This window comes from Ophidiomyces ophidiicola (genome assembly GCF_022830035.1).
Source record: "Ophidiomyces ophidiicola strain CBS 122913 chromosome Unknown scaffold_45, whole genome shotgun sequence".
In the NCBI taxonomy this organism is placed as follows: Eukaryota; Fungi; Ascomycota; class Eurotiomycetes; order Onygenales; family Onygenaceae; genus Ophidiomyces; species Ophidiomyces ophidiicola.
Window position 1 is genome coordinate 26,374 of NW_026054685.1, and position 14,715 is coordinate 41,088.

The following is a 14,715-nucleotide window of genomic DNA, read 5'->3' on the forward strand; positions in this document are numbered from 1 at the left end:
CGCCCTTATCGGCAAACTTTATGTCGGCTCCGCCGGAATTCGAAGTTCGGCGCGACATCGGGGATCAAGGCTCTCAAACTTTAAACACATCAAGCTCACCCCAGGCACAACGGCGGAACCATCGTCATCCAACAGCTTAGAGCCAGTCTTTTGGCTCGAGGAGCGGGGAGAGTAAGTGAAGAACTTCACCAGGCAAGTTGGGCTTTCTTGTGCACTTTTGGGTGCTCGTCACCTCAAGGCTTTACGATGGTGAATTGCAGCTCAGCAGTGGCGGCCACTGACGGTGGTCAGGTGGAGTATTTCAGTAGATTTCGTCAACTGACAGCAATTATATTACCCAGGCTTGCAGAAGTCGACACAAACTGACATACGCAGAGGCGATGGGCGACCAGGTTGTGTCTCAGAATGCCTCAGAAATAACACCGCTACTCCAGAATGCGAAGACTAAGAAGCCGGATATGAAGAAGTCCTCCTTAGAGCCAGGTTTCGCCACAGTTCAACCAAACCCTCACAGAGATGAAAGTAGAACTGCTTTGCAAGAAATTGAAACTCCTACTCCAGTGGGCCAAATCATACCGAAGGCTAGTCACTTCATTGATGTTAGTACCGCTCAGTTCTGGACCATCTTCGCTGGCATTTTGTTTTCGTATATCGTTGCTTTTTTTGATTCTACCCTGATGGCCTCGATACACCCTGTTGTCACTTCGCATTTTAGAGCCGCAAATTCCGCTTCGTGGCTGTCGACTGGGTTCCTCTTAACATGTACAGCATTTCAGCCTGTTTTTGGCCGACTTTCCGATACTTTTGGTCGGCGACCAGTTTACCTATTCTCAATTATGATGTTTTTTGTTACAACTGCTTGGTGTGCTCTTGCTCAGAGTATCGAGAGCTTTATCATCGCAAGAGCGTTCTGTGGCTTTGGAGCTGGTGGCGTTATCTCCCTTGGGATGATAATGAGTTCAGACCTCATTTATGTTGAGTATAGAGGGATCTATCAATCATATCTTAATCTTGCTTTCGGGACTGGTTCATCCCTTGGTCTTGCTTTCGGAGGCCTTCTAGCGGACATCTTTGGCTGGAGAGCTACATTTGCCATCCAATTGCCTTTGATTTTCACATATCTGATTGTGGCTTATTTTACCACGCCGGCTTTTCTTGGACCACAATTTGCACACAAGGAGGAATTTTCTTTGCTACAGGCTATCAAATCCATCGACTTTGCTGGATCGTTCTTACTGGTAGCTGGTGTAACAGCGTTGATGCTAGGCATCAATTTGGGAGGAAATGTGCTATCATGGAACCATCCGCTGGTCATCTCCTCGTTGATCGCCTGTGGCTTCATCACTGCATTGTTTATCACAGTTGAGCGCAACGCAACACGGCCTGTGATGCCTTTGCCACTCCTTTTCAGTGTTCCGCGCGCGAATTTAATACTCGGCAACTTTTTTGCGAGCTTCACCAGCAATACAATCTTATTCAATGCTCCCCTCTACTTCCAAGCGGTTAAACTAGAGTCTGCCACTGACGCGGGTTTTCACCTTGTTACAGCCTCTGTGATACTTATGATAAGCAGCGTGCTTACCGGTTTTCTAATAACCGCAACACGACGGTTACAGCCTCCGCTTCTACTAGGAAGTGTGTGCTTTATTCTAGGGACTCTGTCTATGAGTGGTCTGCAAAAAGATACCCCCAGTTGGAAAGCCTCTTTGTCCATTGCCCCGTCTAACCTTGCACAAGGCCTGGCGTTCCCGGCGATACTGTTGTCTGTATTGGCCGCTACTAGCTCCGACGAACAGGCGGTTGCAACGACTACGCTCGGCTTATTCCGTAACCTCGGATCCGTGATGGGCATTGCCTTTAGCAGCTGGACCCTCCAAACATCCCTCCTCATGTATTTGAACCAGTCGGTTACAGGTGTAAATAAAGCCGAGATTATTGGTCTTGTGCGGAAATCCGTTGCTGCCATTGCAAAACTTGACCCAATCCATCGAAATGAAGGTACGCAGCCCAAGGAGTTTGGTAAAGAGTTTTGCTGATGTATAAAAGTCATTTATGCATATGAGAACGCGCTACGTGTGACCTTTCTCTCAACAATTTTCTCGTCAACTATGGTTTTTATTCTGATCGTTCCCCTTAAGCTATCGCCTTTACGAAGGAGGGAGTAAGTTGCAGTCTCTATTGTTGAAGCACTCATGGAATGTTTGGTAGGTTCATATGAATTTCGTATCTTCCCGCAATCTTCGTGTTGGGAAATCAGATTTGACCCGAAGATTTGCACGGCTTACCGGCACGAAGTCAATTGATTAGTTAACTAATTGGAGTGGGTGGGTGGCTAAGCAGATCGTTCATTATTTCGGGTTCTTAGATTCATGGAATCATGGAGGCGAGTGTCTCAAGAGTTCAATGTGAAACACAAAATGTCGTTAGACACTGGTTAGTTAGTTATCAAAGAGGACAACTATGAAGACTTCATGCCAAACAACTTGTCTGCCACAAGTGCCACTGTGCCAAACGCCTTTTCAACACTGTAACTGGTGATGTCCCTTCCTTGCCAAACCCGGCCCTCCCCGCTAATTACCCACCCTCGTAACTACATCATCGCATCTTCGCGTTCAATCGATCTCTGTCGCCTGTTGTGCGGCTACACCTCCAGTGTTCTCGGCATCCCGCTCGCTAGTTAGTTACATATTGACTGAGCCACGAACCAACGCGCCGGAATCCAGAACGGACTCATAGCTTGTCGAGACATCCGCACATACATCAACAACACGCATAAAGGCATCAGTACGAATTTCTTGTTGCTTTTTTATCCAGTATGTTTTTCCATTTTGAAGGTACCGTAGCTAACGTGTAATTGAATGGAATTCGCGCAGATACAACGAGGTTCCCTGCAACCGCGAACCTCCCTCCCTCGCTTTGCGCGCCCTCGAACCCCCAGCATCGAGAATAGTCTTCCAATCACCCGTATAGTTACTCTCCTCCGGATAGCTCCGGAACGACAACCAATCCCTGAAAGCGAATACCAGCGATTCTACATCAACCTTGGCTCGTCGAATCTGCCCTTTTCGACAGCGACTGGGCATACCCGTGGTACCTGAACAAATTACTACGCGACAACAATTTTACAGAGGACACGGTTCTAGTATTGAATACCGTGATAGATGTGATTGTGAACGGGGAACACTGTTAGACATCGGGCGCAGTCTTGCGCCTTGGGGTATACCCCTCTCCGATTAATCTGTTTCTACGGAGTACAACTATACATTTTGCATGGACCACAGGACATTGGACGATACCAATGTCATCAACTGTTGGGGGACACCTGCTTCCGCAGAACGAGTTCGACATCCCCTTGAACCTAGGCACACCACCATCTGTGCCCATCTTACCTGATTACTCCGGCAATGAGGGACCATACCAGATATCTGCGACTGTGGATTCGGGGTTACCGCGGACAACCCAAGGGCAAGAACCCAGCGGGCCATTAGGTGCTTGTAGCACTCCTGCAGCGGGAGCCAATATTGGAAAACTGACTCTCCCACCTAAACCGAAACGAGTGCGCACTGGGTGCTTAACGTGCAGAGAACGACATCTTAAATGCGATGAAACACTTCCTCGTTGCCAGAACTGTCAGAAGTCAGACAGATTGTGCAAGCGTGGAGTGCGTCTTAATTTCATTGATACACAAGTAGCGGCGCCACCATATGCTGTCCCATCGAGTCACGATTGGAACGTCAATTTCCGTGACGAGTCGCGTGAGATAGCATCTGAATATCTCGGTGGCTATGAACGGTATCCCTTATTAAAAAAGGGATCAATGCAGCCACGCCCAATGCCCACATATGGATATCGTGATTCGCTGACAATGGCCACACCGCACCCGGGGCTAACAAGTGCATCGCTTCTTACCTCGTTTTCTGAACAGTCACAACCGGATATAGCAGCTGAGCCAATTTTCCATAGTACTCCTCAGGCGCCAACAGAACCTGGGTATCATGATCACTCAATAGCACGTTCACCTTTCGATACCCCGAAACACCCCCTTACTGCCTCTCATGATTCTCGACCGTGTTTGAATACAGCGGAAGAAGTGCTACTTATGCAGGTATATGTGGAGGAAGTGGGCCTTTGGATGGATTCCATGGACCCAGGTAAACATGTATGTAATACCTACCTAATACTCAGGCATCTTTCTTGGCTAATTGAAACGAGTAGTTCACTCAAATACTTCCTTTTCACGCACTTAGCGAGCCGATGCTTTTAAATGCTCTTCTAGCATGTGGAGCCCGCCATTTATTTCTCGTAAACCCGTCATTTGGTGAAGAAAAGGCACTATATTATTACAATATTTCGACTAGAGATCTTTTAAACTGTCTGCAGGATCCGAATCGGGACACTGTCTTGTGTGCTACTACTGCCGTAGTATTGAACGTTTATGAGGTGATGTGTGAGAAAGCCATGCAAAGAATGAACCATATTGCTGGTGCCCGTGCACTGATCAAAGAATGTCGTTGGAATGCCAAGTCAACCGGTATTGGAGGTGCCTGCTTTTGGTTAAACGTTGGAATGGAATTATTGAGCTGTCTTCACTTTAATTGGAAAATGGCCTGGGATCCGGATACATGGGACATCGACATGAACATGACTTTAAACCAGGGAAGCATCGCGGGTGACGAAGAGTTTTGGACCCATCGTATGCTTTATATATGCGCAAAGATCGCCAACTATCGGGCTGGTGTGGCGTACCAAGCACTAGATCGCAATGCCGACCCTGGTGTAAACCAACGTTGTGAGGAGTGGAACTCATTGCGAGGCTGGTGTGATGAATGGGCGAGATGTGCACCAAGGTCTATGATGCCTTTGGGCTACTTACACCCTTGGCAAACGAATTCGAAATCTTCCTTCCCTGAAGTCTGGTAAGTTGATTCGTAAATGGTTGCTCTTTTATATTCTAATATCGATGTCCAGGCTTGTGAAACGCTCTGCGATTGTTGGACGACTATTCTACCATACTGCCTGTTGTCTACTCGCAAAAATCCATCCCACAGAATCGGCATATTCTGATGAGATGCTCTCGATGCAGCACAGCCATGCTCACGATATCTGTGGTATAGTAGCGCATGTAAAGGATAGGTAAGCCACTTGTTAAAATAACTCTAGGAATGGTGGCTAATCAAAGTATAGAGGCGTTGCCAGCGTTTCAATTCGGTGTCTGGCGATTGCGGCCGAATGCGTCGTTGGCAGGGAAGCACAAGAAGAAGTGATCACAATGTTGGATAAAATAATAAAGGAAACTGGCTGGCAGGTTGGTTTCTTGCAGCACGAACTTGTTGAAAAATGGGGTTGGCATAGCACTTCCACACAGATGTCACCTCATCAGCAACAGCAAATGGCATCAGCTGGCCCTTCCTCCGACCTCGGATCATCATTATTAAATTCTGCATTGCCTAGTGCAGGCCCATCGAGGCCCCGGATGCCACAGGGAATCGTTAATCCGCTGATGGCGACCGCCGACTTTTCATTCGACAACCATCCGTACCAGAACCATTACGTTGCCCCCCACAGTAACCATCTGAATAACTACCACTACGGCTCTTATTAAGGAATCCCGGGAAAAGAGATACCCGAAGCTGTTGGTCTGACCACGATCTGCCAACTTTCATGACTATATTTGGATTTGTTTTGAATAAACAGAATATTTTGTGTTATAATATACTAGCATAATCCGATTATGCCAACTTTACTCCGTACTCTGAGTATAACCACGAATTTGCCGTATGCTCGTATGTATGTACATAGAAAACTTTTTTTTTTTTTTTAATTTCCTTTTTACTCGCGTAGCCATGGTTGAATTACTCCATTCAACCGTGATATCTGTATCTTCAAGTTGCTAGATCCTATAACTACACAGTTACGAGTTACATAAGCATGTATACACATGTCTACGCTATAACATAAAGATAGCGGCGGAACTTTCAGCCCATTCTTTGCGTACGGAGTAGAGCCGTGAGACTTCAATGTGAGCGTACTGACTAATCCGAAATAGCCTTTTAGTTAGTTCCCCGTTCCCCAGCCATTGGCCAAAATCGAACTTATTCTCAACATACAATGGACTTGTCGCATTCGCAGGCTCAGCGGCCTCCTGCTACCCCAGTGTACGTTCTTCGGGGGCATGCTGCCGCAGTGCATGCAATACATTTTTACAGCGACAATGTAAGGCTGGCTTCTGGAGACGCGGATGGTTGGGTTATTATTTGGGACATTACTACCAAACGTCCTGTCGCAGCTTGGAAAGCTCATGAAGGAGCAATCCTCAACCTCAAAAGCGTTGATTCTTTGCCAAATACTGAAAGCAGAGATGAAAAGGATGAGATGTCTAAAACTCAGGAAAAGAAGATCTTTACGTATGCACTCTCTTACTAGTATTGCGTTCGCCGATATACTTATATTTCCTACAGCCATGGAAGAGATAATTATCTACGTGTATGGAGGCTAAATTCAGATGATGAGGAGATCCTTGATAACAGGCTCCCTGTTGAAGAGAATTCCACTTCTGATAATAGAGCTGAACCATGGTTGATCTACTCAGTCACCGTGAACGCGCTGAACTTCTGTGGTTTTGCAATTACCACTAGACCCAGTTTAAGTCATGCTGCAAAAACGGCAAGTTCTGTCTGTGAGACGTTTATTGCAGTTCCAAATGCCTTGGATACTGGTGGTATTGATATTTTTCATCTTCCCACACAGAAGAGAGTGTGCATCCTTCATGCGGACAGAGCAATTAACACCGGCATGGTAATGGCATTACAGCTTTTTTTCTCGCCTAATGCTGATTTATATATTGTATCTGGTTACGAAGATGGCCATGCTATGGTCCATGTACAACGAGGACCCATTATTATTACGGAAGACACAGTTGATTCTACTGTTTCGACGTTGACGTGGAATTGGGAAAAAGTATATTCAAGTCGTGCTCACTCGCAACCCATTCTTTCGCTGGACATTTTTCCAACTGATAAAAAATATTTTTTAACGTCCTCGGCCGATGCGATCATTGCTAAACATCCGATTCCTGTTGAAATTGGAGACTCAAATTTGAAGAACGACGCACCAGTAAGAGTAGTTAATACAAAGCATGCAGGCCAGCAGGGCTTGACGATACGATCCGACGAAAGAATCCTAGTCACTGCTGGATGGGATAATAGAGCACGTGTATATTCATGCAAGAGCCTAAAGGAACTAGCTGTACTAAAATGGCACAAGGAAGGTTGCTATGCGGTTTCCCTCGCATACGTTGAGCCAGACATCAAGAGCATGAGGCCGCCAGTTGACTCCACTGTTGCTTCGCCAGTTAAAAAAGAGCCTGAAAGTATTGCTTTGACATTAAGGAGTTCACCTGGATCTCTGGCAGGGATAAAGCAACAACGACATCGCGAAGCAACACTCACACATTGGGTAGCTGTGGGTTCTAAAGACGGGAAAATTTCTTTATGGGATATCTATTGAATTCAAGGCGGCAATAAAAAAAACGTCAAACCAGTATGCTGGCTTACATGGATTTAAGCAATATTAAATTCGCTTGCCCCAGCCATATGCTCCTTCAGCTTTCGCCGCATTTTCCTCATCGCTTCAGCTGTATCTGTCGTGGAAACAGCGTCATATCGTGTAGAAGAACGTTTTTTCTCACCGGTTGCAGGTTGGCGAGAATCTTTAAACGACTTATTTGTGTCCTCTTTACCCGGCCTCAAGCCAGGAACATTAATTTTGGCAGGTCTATCTCGCAAGGCAAAGCTTTTCGCCAAATGACCTAAATGCAAGTCCTTGATGTTGAATATGTGCCGTTCAGCAGCAACATGGGTTGCGTACCCACGTATATGGGATTGATAGGCCCTTCTAGCCATCTCTAAAATGTTTGGATTTTCGAGTGCCCAACGTTCAATATCCAGCTGCCATTCAGTGGCCGAATCTTCCCACCCTTTACTAGTAGTGTCATTGTTCCCTCCAAAACCACGCTTTAGTATCTCGTTAGCGTCACTTCTTGTTACGGCACCTCCACTACCTTCTCGATAGCTACCCTTCAGTATATCAACGTAACTTTCTTCTGGGCCAGGCAGAAGAAATATTAGCGCACGGCCATCACGGCCCAAACGTGCTGTGCGGCCGATACGATGGAGATGATCGTCAGAGCAAAACGCAGGGTCATATTCGATAACAAGATCAACGTTAGGTAAATCTAGACCACGGGCTGCGACATCTGTGCAAATCAGGACAGAGGCATCTTTCTGCCGAGAAAATGCTGTTAAAGTCGTTGTTCGAACGTGTTGTGGTAGAGAGCCGTGCAATTTATGTAAGATAACAGGGTTAGAAGGATTAGAAAAGGCAGTTGCTGTCGCAATAGTATTGCAGAGATTTGTATTTTTAGCATCCGATTCCTTTTTGGGTTGATTCTCGTTAATCAGGTCTTTACTCTGAGGAGGCCTGGTGAAGGCCTCGAAGTGGAAGTCCACAGAATCTGCACAGGAGACAAAAACAATCGCTTTCATAACCGAACCCTTACGTGCAAAGGTCCGTTTTAGCGAGGCCATAAGGGTCACCAACCGAAGCTTCGCGGCAACTACTGCGTACGATTGCTTCAGTTGCGCAGGAGCCGAAAATTCAGATTTTCGCGAGCCATTTTCAGCAGATATTTCATCATCCTCGTCAGTAGGGTCTGCTTTAATATGTAATGCATCTGTCAAGCTGATTTCTCCCAGTCTTTGCACATTCATTTTCAAAGTTGCCGAGCATAAAATAGTTGTTCTCTTCGCCGGTAGGTTACGTATTGTGGCTGGTTTTAGTCTCTCATCCAATTTCTTTATAATTCCAAGAATCTCATCTTCAAAGCCCAGATCCATCAATCTATCACCTTCGTCCAGCACAAGCCAACGGACGTTGCTAACATCGAGCACTTTCGTATTTTCCAGGTGATCTGCTAATCGGCCGGGTGTGGCGACCAAAATATTCAACCCTTTACGCAACCGCGCTTTTTCAGACTTCTTCTTTTCTCCTCCAATTACGGTGCCTGCCACAATCCAATGAGCGCAACGGAGTAAGTTATCTAGCACGATAGATATTTGTTTGCAGAGTTCTCTTGTTGGCGCCAGTACAATGGCAAACAACCCCGAGTCCCTGTGGACTATATCACTGTCTCCTTTTTTGTTATGGCTTGAAATTCTGATAAGGTGCTCGACGACAGGTAAGAGGTAAGCTAAGGTCTTGCCAGAACCGGTCTGGGCTTGTAGGAAGGCATCGCCTTTTTCCTTCAGCAGCTGAGGTATTGAACTCTTCTGAATGGCAGTGGGGGTCTTTAGGTTTAGCTTTGTTAAGAGATGTGTTGCTAAGCCAGTAGATAGACCAAGGGAAGTAAATGTATCAATCCCATCAACGAGAGGTGCATTCGAGGGCTTGGGCGGCTCTGTATTTTGGCTCTGGATTTTCACCTCTGCAGAATCATTCTTGGCAACTGGGTTGTAGGTGAATAGCGAGGAAATAACCTGCCTATCTCCAAGTGTGCCGCGGTCAGCTTGTTCATTATTCGTAGATCCGCCTCCAAATATTGGTTTGGGTGTAGGCTTGAAATCTCCTCCGTCCACTCTGCGGCGCTTTGCGGGCCGCTGATTTGCCAGGACACTGATTTTATTAGGATTCTGAATATCGCTCTTCGGATTTCCTGCTGTCTCCCCGCTTTTGTTTTGTCGCTTGACAGCAATCTTTTTTGCGACTAGGCGATCTTTCCACGTCCCACCTTTAAAGCGTTGCTGGGGTTTGATTATGCTCTCGTCCAGGCTAAAATTGAGAAGCATTCCATCCTCAGCCATGGTGACAACTGACAGCCCTCTGGCTCTCCTGTCGTTGTGATGGAAATCGACTTTTGGAGAGCGAGAAACTCGACGTCGAAAAAAAAATATTAAGACTGGAGAGCTGGTTGGTCAATAATTTTAGAAATCTTTAATTGGTTTAATTATTAGAGTTCATTTTTAGCCCAATATAATTGGCTACCCATACAGAGCAACAACTACCACACAAAGATTAAGTCGTCGCATACGGAGTACTGATTTTGTATAGCCATCATAGGTACGGAGTATATAAACTGTTTTAACAATGCCGTAGATTATATATATAGATATGCCCTTCTGATAACGTAGTAAATTTAGCACGCTATCCAGGAAAAATAAACCAAAAAAATCACACCATTCATGTCCTTGGTGGAAGGAGAATATTGTCAATTAATCTCACTTGAACAGCACCTCCGCCTTGTCCGCAATCTTCACCAGGCTGAGGCTCTTCAAGGGGATACATCTTAATTGCACCGCTCAAGACTGCTCCTCTTGAACCATCAACGGTGTGTAATTCTTGAAGAGATTCATTATCTGCAAGGGAAATGTAATCTATGTCAAATCTTGCGCGTTGGCGAGGTGGCAGGTTCGCTTGTTCCTCAGAAACGACTTTTGCAGTTCTGTATGCAGCCTCAAGGATATCGTTCCTGCTACACATGCCGGAGAGATAAGCATGCTCAGCCTTCTTCAAGGCCGTCCAAAGAACAAGGCCAACCTTCCGTCGCCGAGCACCTAAATAAACATTACGAGAGCTCATTGCAAGTCCATCAGACTCACGTATAGTAGCGCCAATTTTAACCTCTGTTTGCAAATGAAAATCCTTGACCATCCTTCGGATTATCACTGTTTGTTGCACATCTTTTTGGCCAAAATAGACTCGTTGCGGGGTCATGATGTTGAATAATTTCATACAAACTGTTGCTACCCCACGGAAGAATACTGGTCGAGACGCGCCTTCCAACTGCCTGGCGAGAGGCGTGATCGTCACGAATGAGCCATCGCCATCGATCTCTGATGAGGGCGGCAGGGTGGGGTACATGACCCGGGTGGTGGGCGCAAAAATCGCACTGATACGCCCAGAAGGTCTTGCTGAAAATTCGCGATTCAATTCTTCTAGCTTGCGCATGTCTTCATCCCAAGTGCGCGGGTAGCTTTCGAGGTCTTCATTCACTCCAAACTGTGTGGGGTTCACAAAGACACTAACAAAAACATCCGTGTTCTCCCTCGCAGCTTGTCGGATAAGCGAAAGATGCCCCTCATGCAATGCGCCCATTGTAGGCACCAGCCCAAGAGTCTTATTCGAAAAGAGAAGCTGCTTCCTGAATGCACATATTGCAGGAACATTCTGGAAGACTGGAAAACTAAGGTTATTCAAGTTAGACGCGGAGCCCGCCCCGGTATAGAGTCTACATGATATCGCTTGATATACGGATTAGTATTATTTGTCCATCGCACTGCTGCTGCCAACTTACATGAGAACAACCTCACCGATCGGGGCATCTTTCAATGTACCTAGTAGGTAGAATTGACTATTAGATAGGCGCGAGAAGGAAGCTCATTGGAAACGAAGGTGCGCAGTTTCAGGCAGAAATTTTCTTTTTTTTTAGAAAAGCCCAATCCTAGCCTGTATATTCAGCTCAATGGTAGAGGGCGTATCGCATTCTTAACCGCTGTGAATGCGCTTTATTAGATTTCCGAGAGCCATGATATTATCTAACTAGCCTCTCCAAGATTAGCGCTGCGGGTGGCCGAGGTCCATTGCGGAGGTGGAGAATCTTAGCCTCCGCGCTTGTTTTGCACGGGAGGATTCACGTCGTCACTTGACGGCAAAGACAAATTGGCAGTCGAGTCGGCAATATAATGGCGAGAGCTTCCAGGGTTAATGATTCGGATTGAGGGGGACGGATCATGGGCCGTCATCGAGGTATCCACACGCATCCATAGCTATCACCGTTTTCTCCGTCCACGACTTACAAATCCTCGATCTTCCAACCAACATGGTGTCAACAAAAGGAACCGAGACCCCTTCCGGGTTTGCGCCTGATCTCGAAATTGTAGGAAATGAGGTCCGGATTCAGCCCACCGGTTTTACCACCCACACCGGTGCCGCAGACGATATAACAGAACGGAGATTAGTACAACAAATGGGTCGCTTTCGACAAAATCCGTTCGAATTTTTACGGGAGATCAGCCTTTTTGTGTCAGGTACAGGGTGGCGTGCATATGAAGACTTCATTGGCCAGCCTATCTTCTATTCAGGCTTTACAGAGAAAGTGAAGTCCGAGGTTCTCAGTCATCCTCTGCTTCAGGGCAAGATTGCTGAGTTGGCGGAGTTAAGAGTGGGCGTTGAAAAACAGGAAGGACTTCTCAACAGCTCCTTGGATGAAAATGGCGAGAAGACCTTGCGCCGGAAGAATGAGATCATAGTCAATCTGCGAGAGGTCGTTGACACAATGACTGACAATATGGTTTGCAAGATGGAGAGTAAATCTTTCATTAGAGGCGCGTACTATATATGTACACAACTTCTTACGAGAGCTTATCATCAAGGTGAGTTCTTCCCCGCGCCAAGGATAGTCATCCTCTAGCCCATATCTGTGATCTCTCCATACTTAGTCCATCTGTGTAGGAATTCATGTCTCGAGCGAAGAAGTGCTGCGCCTAAGAACAGTTGCAAAAGAGGCAGCCGAGAAGAAACAGTCAATAATCTTCTTGCCTTGCCATAAATCCCACATCGATTACCTCTCTCTCCAGATTATCTGTTACCGCCTTGGCATCGCTCTTCCTATTGTAGTGGCAGGCGATAACTTGAATATTCCTCTCCTAGGACCGTTTTTGCAGCATGCTGGTAAGAACAATAAACAGTTTCCTAACCAGCTTGTGGGTGGTTACTAAATAGGAAGAATAGGTGCCATGTGGATTCGTCGTAGTTTTGGAAACGATCCCCTGTACAACACCCTTGTTCAATCTTATATTGATACTCTTCTCAGCAATGGTTATAATTTTGAATGTTTTGTCGAAGGTGGTAGGTCTCGGACAGGGAAGCTCCTCCCCCCAAAGTACGGTATTCTCAGCTTCGTACTCGATAGCATCGCTTCTGGGCGCGTAGAGGATGCAATAATTTGCCCTGTCAGCACGCAGTATGATAAGGTAATAGAAACAGAGTGAGTACTACTCTAATACTTCGATTCCAACATTGCAATACTAATAGATGGTTAGATCCTATATTAGCGAACTCCTTGGCCAACCAAAACAAAAAGAGAATCTCCGGGATTTCTTATCATCGTCCTCTGTCTTATCTCTGAAACTTGGCCGCGTGGATATCCGCTTCCACGAACCGTGGAGTCTAAAAAAATTCATAACCGAGCAATTGACCAAAGTTGGCAAGGTGTCAGGCAGCATTAGCCTTGCACAACACATGGATCCTACTGAGAAGGGTCGTATTCTCAGAAGCCTGGGCTATCGAGTTCTCTCACAAATCAATGACGTTTCGGTGATAATGCCCACTGCCTTAGTTGGCACCGTCCTTTTGACACTCCGCGGGCGCGGAGTTGGAAAAGCGGAGCTTGTTCGCCGAGTTGACTGGCTTTGTGGACGAGTGCGAGCAAAAGGCGGACGAGTTGCACACTTCTATCGAGCTCCTACTGCGCAGGTAGTGGATCGCGCTCTTGATGTCTTGGGCCCGAAATTAGTCGGCTTGGTGGGCGGACTAGCAGAACAAACCTTCTATGCAGTAGACCGGTTTCAGCTTTCGTTCTATCGAAATATGACTATTCATCTTTTTATTACAGAGGCCCTGGTCTCTACTGCGATGTATATTCGTGTGAAGCAAGGCGGTGGACCAGCAAATCAGCGAATATCTTATGAAGAGTTATTGTCCCAAGTTTCATTTCTCTCGCAGGTTTGTCTACTGTTCAGCCCCTAATATGACAACTAATTTGCAGACTAATTATTGTAGATATTTCGCGGTGAATTTATCTTCCCTCCTGACGGACTACTTATCAATCTCGAGAAAACTCTAAGTGGCTTAGAGCGGGATAAAGTGATCAAAATTACCAGGAATTCAGTTTCTGTTCCCACAGTCATTGAGCTGAGCGAGGAAGAACGGGAATGCGGCCGGGAAAACTACGATTTTTACTGCTTTCTTATCTGGCCATTCATCGAGGCTTCTTGGCTGGGAGCCGTCTCGCTCATGGGGCTTACACCGCCCCTTTCAACTCCGTCCACTGCCTGGATTGACCTGAAGAAAGCTCAAGATAGTGCTCAACTAGTATGTACTTTGCTCGTAGTCTATGACTCCCACAAGCCGTGCTAACTTTAGGATTTAAAGTTGGGCAAAACACTTTACCACCAGGGTGACTTGTCGTATTTCGAAGCTGTGAATAAGGAGACTTTGAAGAATGCATACCAAAGGTTTGAAGAAGAAGGTATTATAGTTGTTGCTAGAAGCAAAGAATCTGGCGCTGGCGCTACAATGCGAATTTCCCCCAGCTGGATGCCCGAGAGGGATCCTGAAACCGGTAGATTGTTGCCTCGAGGCAAGCTCTGGGATTTTATGGATTTAATAGCTCAGTCGAGACGAGAAGGGTAAGCTAATATCTCTTCCGGTTCTTGTGTTGCCTTTTACTTACCTTTGCCTGCTCTAGGAAAAACCGTCGAGATGGAGCAACGGTATCTTCTCGGGTTCTTTCCATGAGTGATACTGTCGGGCAAGCACTTTTCCGAACCACAGCATCTCGAGGTCTAAAGGACGGACTACAATTGTCGACAAGCCAAATGAGGCGGAAAGAAATCGGGACACCGTCTAAACTGTGATGTCGTGACCAAGAGATTTATCATT

The 14,715-nt window shown here is 46.3% G+C and overlaps 6 protein-coding genes across 6 annotated transcripts; 4 read left to right on the forward strand and 2 right to left on the reverse strand.

Moving 5' to 3' along the window:
* Nucleotides 1–380: 380 nt before the first annotated feature.
* On the forward strand, nt 381–2,165 carry LOZ57_006508 (uncharacterized protein; the record flags this gene model as incomplete). Its single annotated transcript, XM_049255524.1, has 2 exons — nt 381–1,998; nt 2,047–2,165. 2 exons carry the CDS (start codon nt 381–383, stop codon nt 2,163–2,165), a joined length of 1,737 nt encoding a protein of 578 aa, XP_049105486.1.
* A 1,133-nt stretch (nt 2,166–3,298) lies between these two features.
* On the forward strand, nt 3,299–5,602 carry LOZ57_006509 (uncharacterized protein; the record flags this gene model as incomplete). Its single annotated transcript, XM_049255525.1, has 4 exons — nt 3,299–4,159; nt 4,216–4,916; nt 4,969–5,133; nt 5,185–5,602. 4 exons carry the CDS (start codon nt 3,299–3,301, stop codon nt 5,600–5,602), a joined length of 2,145 nt encoding a protein of 714 aa, XP_049105487.1.
* A 506-nt stretch (nt 5,603–6,108) lies between these two features.
* asa1 (Astra associated protein 1 Asa1) lies at nt 6,109–7,506 on the forward strand (the record flags this gene model as incomplete). The annotated part of the gene is made up of 2 exons (XM_049255526.1): nt 6,109–6,404; nt 6,459–7,506. 2 exons carry the CDS (start codon nt 6,109–6,111, stop codon nt 7,504–7,506), a joined length of 1,344 nt encoding a protein of 447 aa, XP_049105488.1.
* A 53-nt stretch (nt 7,507–7,559) lies between these two features.
* On the reverse strand, nt 7,560–9,857 carry DBP7 (ATP-dependent RNA helicase dbp7; the record flags this gene model as incomplete). The annotated part of the gene is made up of 1 exon (XM_049255527.1): nt 7,560–9,857. One exon carries the CDS (start codon nt 9,855–9,857, stop codon nt 7,560–7,562), a length of 2,298 nt encoding a protein of 765 aa, XP_049105489.1.
* Nucleotides 9,858–10,233: 376 nt separating this feature from the next.
* On the reverse strand, nt 10,234–11,375 carry pan6 (pantoate-beta-alanine ligase; the record flags this gene model as incomplete). Its single annotated transcript, XM_049255528.1, has 2 exons — nt 10,234–11,294; nt 11,348–11,375. 2 exons carry the CDS (start codon nt 11,373–11,375, stop codon nt 10,234–10,236), a joined length of 1,089 nt encoding a protein of 362 aa, XP_049105490.1.
* Nucleotides 11,376–11,872: 497 nt separating this feature from the next.
* On the forward strand, nt 11,873–14,690 carry LOZ57_006513 (uncharacterized protein; the record flags this gene model as incomplete). The annotated part of the gene is made up of 7 exons (XM_049255529.1): nt 11,873–12,425; nt 12,505–12,723; nt 12,784–13,039; nt 13,095–13,776; nt 13,834–14,145; nt 14,206–14,462; nt 14,522–14,690. The coding sequence occupies 7 exons, from the start codon at nt 11,873–11,875 to the stop codon at nt 14,688–14,690; spliced, it is 2,448 nt and encodes an 815-aa protein (XP_049105491.1).
* Nucleotides 14,691–14,715: the final 25 nt, after the last annotated feature.